General features: G+C 40.4%; 2 protein-coding genes across 2 annotated transcripts; both read left to right on the top strand.

The window, feature by feature from the left end:
* The first annotated feature begins 1,893 nt into the window (after positions 1 to 1,893).
* On the top strand, positions 1,894 to 3,548 carry LOC137609926 (pleckstrin homology domain-containing family F member 1-like). Its single transcript, XM_068337287.1, has 2 exons — positions 1,894 to 2,235; positions 2,577 to 3,548. Exons 1-2 carry the CDS (start codon positions 1,992 to 1,994, stop codon positions 3,101 to 3,103), a joined length of 771 nt encoding a protein of 256 aa, XP_068193388.1. The 5' UTR covers positions 1,894 to 1,991; the 3' UTR covers positions 3,104 to 3,548.
* A 2,609-nt stretch (positions 3,549 to 6,157) lies between these two features.
* Positions 6,158 to 7,325, top strand: LOC137610153 (pleckstrin homology domain-containing family F member 1-like). The gene is made up of 2 exons (XM_068337625.1): positions 6,158 to 6,428; positions 6,559 to 7,325. The coding sequence occupies exons 1-2, from the start codon at positions 6,182 to 6,184 to the stop codon at positions 7,041 to 7,043; spliced, it is 732 nt and encodes a 243-aa protein (XP_068193726.1). The 5' UTR covers positions 6,158 to 6,181; the 3' UTR covers positions 7,044 to 7,325.
* The last annotated feature ends 666 nt before the right edge of the window (positions 7,326 to 7,991 follow it).

Genomic DNA, 7,991 nt, shown 5'->3' with positions numbered 1-7,991 from the left:
GACAGCTCTGACTCTGACCCACAGAAGCTCCTTCCTCCTCCTGCACCCCAAAGGTAAGCTACATGCTAAGGTATCGTAGAGTGGCTGTAAAGACGTAAACAAAGGGGATCCACGTATCTGTTATCACAGAAAAACATTACAATATTGGTAATAATAAGTGTCCTGGATATATAGCCCTGCCATCAGTCACAACCCAATATTTACACAACTGGTGTGAATGTGGTGTGAATCGCTGTTTTGACAGGGTATGACCACTAGATGGCGATGTTGTTGCAATAATAATAAAACAACAGTATTGATAACAATAATAACTGACAAAGGCAGGCTGATCCATCCAGTAGAGTGAGACACCACCAGCCGATGAAGCAGACAGAGGTCACCGATAGCCGATGATCCACCACACAAAGGCCTGAGAGAGAACAGGAGAGGGAGGGAGAGGGAGAGAAATAGAGAGAGCAGGGGTGACAGTGGTACTACAGGGATCAAAATGGCAGAGGATTAATGAGAGGCATGGGCCTAAAAAAGAAAAGAAATCCTAGGACTCGTCAGCAGGACTAGGCTGAACCTAAACACTGAGACTGCCCCCCCAAAATATTAGTTATATGTTAGAGAGAACAGATATGTTTTGAGTGTAGATTTAAAGATTTCTACGGATTCAGACTTTCTAATATCGAAAGGGAGATTATTCCAGAGGATATGTGTGATGCTCAATATTCTTATACGTTTTAATCTTTTAAATCTGTCCTCCGTGATGACATAGCGCTCTGTATGCTGCAAATTTGATCTGTGCTTTGATAACTTATCTGTGAAGTGTGAAATAGTCATGACATGAAGAGACCTGTGGCTGATCGTTCTAACCTGGTGTTACTTCTTGATCTATAGTGTTCCAGCAAGCCTCTGTGCCTCCCAGTGTATCTAATACGATAGCATCTAGCCAAACAAGTTTGACATGGACTTACAGGTGTAAGAAGTGTGTCTGTTTTCTCATTTCTTTTCCTGTATTTACATATAGTTAGGACAAAGGGACTATTTTTGTTACTTGATTATTCAAAATCCAAAGCCTAAAAGCTGCAATCATCTACCAGAACTATCATTTGCCATTTGTGCCAAGTTATTTCTTGTATTAAATAGTCAAAATCCTGGATTGGTGTCACTACTCTCAGTCAGAATGTTTGTCTACTTGTAGCCCCCTGGGTTTTTCCACTAACAGAAAGAAAACATGGCTGAGTGATTACTGGAAGTGTGTTGTTATATCTGTATAATATACGGTCAGTGTCTGTTTACTGCAGGAAAAACTGCCCTGGCAGAAAAAAACACATGTGAGTTTGACAGGAGATTCATGAAGGGTTTTCCACTCAGCCACTGGGTGAACTTGTTCAACCTGTCTAACAATTTCTTCATCTTTTTTTTGCTGGCTAGCCTATGATGGAAAATTACAACACACTTTTTAGTTTTACTGTAATTCACAAACAAAGACTGCAAGAAAGTGTATTTGTTTTAAGCATATGTCAGTTCAGACCCATCTACCAAACAATTTATATCAAGAACTGCTGAAAGAAAAGACACTCATCGCCCTCAATGAGTTGCACTTGGGTTTGAGGTCCCGTTGTAGTCTACCGCCATCATTAACTCAAAATTTCAAGACTCAAATGTGTGTCTCATATGAAGAGACACACATGATGAAAAGCAAAAGGCTGCACTTTAAATTTTCACTACCTGATCATGTTTTCATGGAAATCAGCTTTGGAATGATGTTATTATAAGCTTAGAATTTGCAAAAATAACTTTTTGACTTCCTGGATTTGTATAATTTCAGCATATAATTTAGCATTCTGCAAAATGCTGATCCAACCCATTCCTGACAACACATTCGTTGGAAAGTCCCACGTGACGTCATCTCAGCTGTTGAAAAAGTCACTGAGCCTGAGTTGCGGCAAACACTTCGTCACTCTGGTGCTCTGAGAGCGAGAGAAGCCCGTTGACTCTCCACGATGGACCAGGTAGTGTTTGATAAGGAGAACTATAATCGAATTAAAGCAGTGGAAAAAACTTTTGGTGCATCAGGGAAGCCCCTATCCAAACCAGGTCGGTTCCTGGTGGGTCAGGGTTGTCTAATGAAGCAGGGTCGTCGAAAGCCAGAAACCAAGGTTTTCTTCCTCTTCAACGATGTTCTTGTGTACGGCAGCATCATTCTATCTGGACGCTTGCACAAAAAGCTGAAGATAATTCCTCTGGGTAAGAACTTTATCTCTAAATATGTACTTTTCATTGCCTTCACTTTGCCATTTCAAATCATTTAATGGGTTAGATAACAAATAAATACATAAGTAGATATTTACTTTAATTATCCCAGACTGGAAAATTCAAACATTGCAGCAGCATAATAATATGTAATTGATCATTGTGACCCAATACTAAAATGGAGACCAAAGAATATGACAAAAGCCTTTAAAATAAAATGTTTGCGGACGACCATCACCACAAATTCTTGTACCTCCATCATATTAAAGCGGCTGCAGAATTTTCAAAGAAACTCCTCCAACATTGAACTCATATTTCTTTCACTGTCATTTCAGAAAACATCTTGCTGGAGGACATGGAGGACAGTTCGGTGCTGAAGAACCAGTGGCTCATCCGTACGCCGCGCAAGTCCTTCTTTGTGTCTGCCCATTCGAACGAGGAGAAGGAGGCCTGGATTGAACATATCAATCTCTGCCAGTCAAACCTGTTACAGGCTGGCACCCTCCGAGGTTCTGCCTTTGCCTCAACCTGGATCCCAGACCGAGTTACTCACAAATGCATGCGCTGTTTCCACAACTTCTCACAAACCAAGCGTCGCCACCACTGCAGGAAATGTGGCTTTTTAGTGTGCAATGCGTGTTCTAAGAAGAGGATGTTGATCGAGCACATCCATGCCACAAAGAAACTCAGGGTCTGCAAAATTTGTCACGCTCAGAACCAGGAAGATGAGACTGCTCGCCGCAGGGGAGACAGTGCCGGAAAGAATAGTTTAGAGGGTGAAGATATGCTGTCCAGTGATGAAGAAGATGGAGAAGAGATGTATGAGAACTTTCTGGAATCTGGCTGGCTAAAGCGCCTGTGAAATTAAAACACAAAGACTTTCACTGCTCCGCCACTTTTGGATTTTATGCTCAGATCTGCCCACCGACTCCTTACTTCTCTGTGTTGTGTAAAGACACCTTATAAGAAAATATGTTAGAGTTGGTTATCTGTGTCTTTTTTTATGTGTTGTATTTCTGTTAGGCACTGAATATTGATCGTTTTGCATCCTCGCGGAGGATTGGTGAATAACAAGATGAAGGATGTTCAAGAATCCTTTTAAATGACACAGAAGTGTGTTGGGATTCTATCCATTAAATCACATGTGAATAATGTACATAGTTCCTAATGTTAAAACTAAATGTTAAAGAGTTAAATTATTTGATGTCTGAGAATGTCTAGAAACAAAATGTATTCGCTTTTTGTTAATCAAATGAACATGTGTTATGTGCTTTTTATATGGAAGAAAAATTAAATAAAATGATAAATTGAAATATGAATGTGGTTTTTTTTTTAACCTTTTGTAAAGTGATTAATGATATCACGGTTTCTGTGTCTTTGAGTCATTACATTTTCATTTCAGAAGTTTGATATCTATGTCTGGAACAATCAAATAAAGAAAGGAAGAAAGAAAGAAAGTCAACTTTAATGATCTCCTATGGGGAAATTATCTTTACACTCTATGCATTACACTCTTTACAGTCACAGGCATATAGACATACATTGTTGTGTAGAGGCCCCTGAACAAACACACTAGTGGCCTGTAGGCACGCAATCACAGCAAACAGTGTAGGGCGAGACAGAATGAAGAGTCACGTGAGAGATCGCGCCCCAAATGAGCAGCTTGTGGGGTGGGACGGCGTCTTGCTCAAGGGCACCTTGGCAGTGGCTGGGAGGTGAGCCGACACCTCCCACCGTCAGCTCGCACTCCGGAGGATGTCTTGGCGGGAGCAGGAATCAAGCCAACGATAGCTGGGCGATGGCTGGTCTTCAAGACGTCTGCTCTACCGCTGAGACACTGCCGCCCCCAAAAGAATACAAATATCGGTCACATATGGCGGAAAATTTCTGCTTGTGTCACAGCTGCACCTTTAGAGACTGCCTGTCAATACTTCTGTGTTTTCCTTTTCCCCTGTTTCGCAGTATTTGTCTGACGCAACTTGTTTCCTCAAATGCTCTCTCTCTCTCTCTCTCTCTCTCTCTCTCTCTCTCTCTCTCTCTCTCTCTCTCTCTCTCTCTCTCTCTTTCTCTCTCTCTCTGTTTGGAGCAGGGGACATGGAGACTAGAGCCTCTGTTTTTAGTTTGATAGGTATCAAAAGATTAGATGCTTTCTTTGGTCAGAAAACACACAGTACTGTTGAAAATCCTACCGTTGTTTGTTTTTAAGATGTGAATTTTTTATTTCCTATATTTCCTATATATTTATAAACTAATATATACTAGAGTGAAAAATTTACCCCATTGAGGGATCAGTAAAGTATAATAAATGCTAAATATCAGTACCTGTTTTTAAGTCATGGGGATTTTACTGATTAACAGGAAAATAACTTTTACTTTAAACATTCCAAAAGAACTGTGGACCTTAAAAGAAAATGTACATATTACACAAGCAGCTTTGAAATACTGTCCAACAGAGTACAGTTCCTCATATTTTCAATTCTCAAGAGATTCACGAAAGGAAATGACAACAACTAACTTTGTCCTTTCAAACTGTGACCTCAACAGTAATCCACTTCCTTCAGATCAACCTTCAAAGATCACCATGATATGAATGAATGACAATCTATCAACAATCAACAACACTGAATTATTCTCAAATAGAGAAAACAAGATGCTACACAGTTAGTGAACGGTCTGCTGAGCCAGATGTTCATGGTAAGCCGCTGCAGTGCCACTAACAGCATTTAGCATTAGTGATGTAATAAAGACCCCCAAATCTGAAAATGTATGACCAAGACTAAAGAAGGAAGAAAACAAACTAGGAAAGTCTGAATTAGTTCAGTTTACAGTAAGAGATCAATGATCACAGGTGTTTCTCAGACGCTTCACACCCATTCAGGTCAGAGTGACTGAACAAAACAAAGATGGCCCCGCTGACTGGAAGTGTTTTGGTTCATTGTGTCGTATCTGCCTGTTGGTATGTGGGCTGGAGAGAAAACTAGGTGAACTCCGTAGGGGATAGATTTTTAAAGCAAATATGCTGTGGGTTTCTCCAGGTGACAGTAAGTTGTCGTGATGTGTATTCAAGATATGGCTCAAGATTCATGCTTGCTTCGTTCATTTTTTCCGCATTTAAATTGTCACAAAAATACATATGTTGGCAAAAAAATGAAGTTTAATCAAATGACAATGTACTGCTCATATACAGCAATGTAGCTAGTTAATGAAATATTGTAGTGTTCAATCAAGCAATCAATCAATCAATCAACTTTTATTTATATAGCGCTTGATCACATCAACAGACATTTCAAAGCGTTTTAACAGACAGAAAAACCCGACGGAACCCTCCAGAGAAAGCATAAGCGACGGCGGCGGAGAAAAACTCCCTCATTGAGGAAGAAACTCCGGGCTGGACCCGGACTCTGGTGGGTGGCCATCCGCCTTGACCGGTTGTGTGGAAAAGAAATACAATGAAGATAAGGACAGAGTAAGAGAAATAGAGAGAGTGGCAGATAGGTTAGATAGAATCTGTGTTGGTTGTTTAAACAGATTTATTTACAGTAGTTGCTTGTGGGCTGTACGGTGGCGCAGTGGGGAGTGCTGTTGCCTCACAGTCAGAAGATTCTGGGTTCAATACCATTTGTAGTTTATATGTTCTCCCCATGTCTGCGTGGGTTCTCTCCAGGTTCTCTGGCTTCTTCCCACCTCCAAAAACATGATATTTAGATGAATTGATCCCTCCAAATTGATAGCATTGTGTGATGCTGTCTTCTTATCTACAAACTATAAAAAAACATTCTACATTTGTCTTTTAATACTGATCCAATCTTCTTTTTTGCTAATGTTTTATTAAGGAAAGTCCCATGTGACGTCATCTCTGTCTTTAAAAACTCACTCAGCCTGACCTGCAGCAGTTTGTCACTCCAGTGCACTGAGAGTGAGAGAAGCCCATTGACTCACCATGATGGAGCAGTCAGAATTTGATAAGGAGAACCATAAGCGAATTAAAGCGGTGAAGAGATCATTTGGTGCATCAGGGAAGTCGCTATCTAAACCAGGTCGGATCTTAGTGGGTCAGGGATGCCTGCAGAAACAGAGTCGTCGAAACCAGGAGACAAAGGTTTTCTTCCTCTTCAATGATGTTCTCGTGTACGGCAGCATCGTTCTGCCTGGACGCTTGCACAGGAATCTGATCATAATTCCTCTGGGTGAGAAATTTGTCTGTAACTTTGTCACTATTCACATAATGAATGTATAATTGCTCATGATACAGTATATTGCTTCTGGGTGTCAAAAGAGGAAAACGTTTTCATGCATTTCTTAATGCTTTAATTTCAGAGAACATCCAGTTGGACTTTGTGGAGGACGATGTAGTACTGACTAGTCAATGGCTCATCCGTACGCCAAGCAAGTCCTTCTTTGTGTCTGCCCATTCACATGAGGAAAAGGAGGCCTGGATTCAACAGATAAAATCCTACCAGTCAAACCTGTTCAGGAGTGGCAGATTGCAAAGTTCTGTCTTTGCTGTCACGTTGATCCCAAACCAGGTCGCCCACAAATGCATGCGCTGTTTCAGCATCTTCAGGGCAACCAAACGTCGATACCACTGCAAAAAATGTGGCTTTTTGGTCTGCAAAGCATGTTCCAAACACAGAATGCTGCTCACGCACATCAACCCCACAAAGAAAGTGAGGGTCTGCAGAACTTGCCACATGAAGAAAGAGGAAGATGAAAGTGCTCGCTGCAGGGGGGATAGTGCTGGAAGGAGCAGTTCAGAAGATGAAGACATGACGTCCAGTTATAGCAAAGCTTTCTCAAATTAACCTCACCCTGACTGCTCCACCACATTACGTGTTTACTCTGATTCTGCATCCAAAAACTCATTCTGTGCTTGCCATGCCAAAATCTATTTACCGTGTTGGATGCTGCTTCTCTAAGACTTTTAATATTTTAAATTTCCCAGTTTGGGATAAATAACGTAAATCTATCTATGTACTTATTTAAGTTCACTATTCCTGTAGTGTTAGTTAGGTACTGAGTACTAATTTAAATTGTATCCTCACAGAGGAGTGGATAATGAAAATGAATCATGTTGAATGTGATTGATGAACAATAAAACTCACAGGAAACAGCTGAATAATTTGTCCATGTTGTGATAATTTGAGTTTTGACTCTTTTTCTCTCACAGTTTTAACATTCTTCTTCCTCATTGAAAACTCACTAGTAGGATTACCATTATGGAATGTTCAATTATGGAACAAATATAAAGCACAGAATCCTGGAAATCATTCTACTTCAGCTTTTTATTGAAACATTTCATTATTTCAGAATCAGAGTTTCATACACATTATACATGTTATACACGTTTTACTCGAGTGCGATCAGAGTACTGAACACAGCACTCCGAAAGTAAAGGTTTACATGGTGGAAGTCCGTCCCAGTAAGGAACCCAGTGCAATGCCCTCGTCACAGTTGCTGCTACTGAGCCCTCTGCAGCACAGTACATTGTACAATCTTGAGGGCTCATTGTAAATATATTCTCATAATTGCTTGTTTTTGTACCTGTTTTGTTTTTGTTCTGTTTTTGTGTTCATAGTTACTTTATACTTGTTTTGCATTAAGTATCATTTCAAAATATAAATATATATCCTGAGATAGAGGTAGTCGGATGTGATCAGCGTCCAAGAGAGAGTGGGTGTGGTTCCTGGAACTGTGCCAAGAAGAGATTTTTATCGCTGGTGTTTTGTTTTACAGGTGTGTTCAGGACCTGA

Source organism: Antennarius striatus, chromosome 16 (genome assembly GCF_040054535.1).
Source record: "Antennarius striatus isolate MH-2024 chromosome 16, ASM4005453v1, whole genome shotgun sequence".
NCBI classification, from domain to species: domain Eukaryota; kingdom Metazoa; phylum Chordata; class Actinopteri; order Lophiiformes; family Antennariidae; genus Antennarius; species Antennarius striatus.
The sequence above is the reverse complement of the archived record's forward strand: the minus strand, read 5'-3'. Positions and strand labels throughout refer to the sequence as shown.

Bases quoted from the DNA above. Each gene is read 5' to 3' on its own strand.
- LOC137610153 (XM_068337625.1), top strand. From the start codon at position 6,182: ATGATGGAGCAGTCAGAATTTGATAAGGAGAACCATAAGCGAATTAAA. The intron at 6,429-6,558 runs GTGAGAAATTTG...CTTTAATTTCAG, and splicing joins TCTGATCATAATTCCTCTGG to AGAACATCCAGTTGGACTTT.
- LOC137609926 (XM_068337287.1), top strand. From the start codon at position 1,992: ATGGACCAGGTAGTGTTTGATAAGGAGAACTATAATCGAATTAAAGCA. The intron at 2,236-2,576 runs GTAAGAACTTTA...CTGTCATTTCAG, and splicing joins GCTGAAGATAATTCCTCTGG to AAAACATCTTGCTGGAGGAC.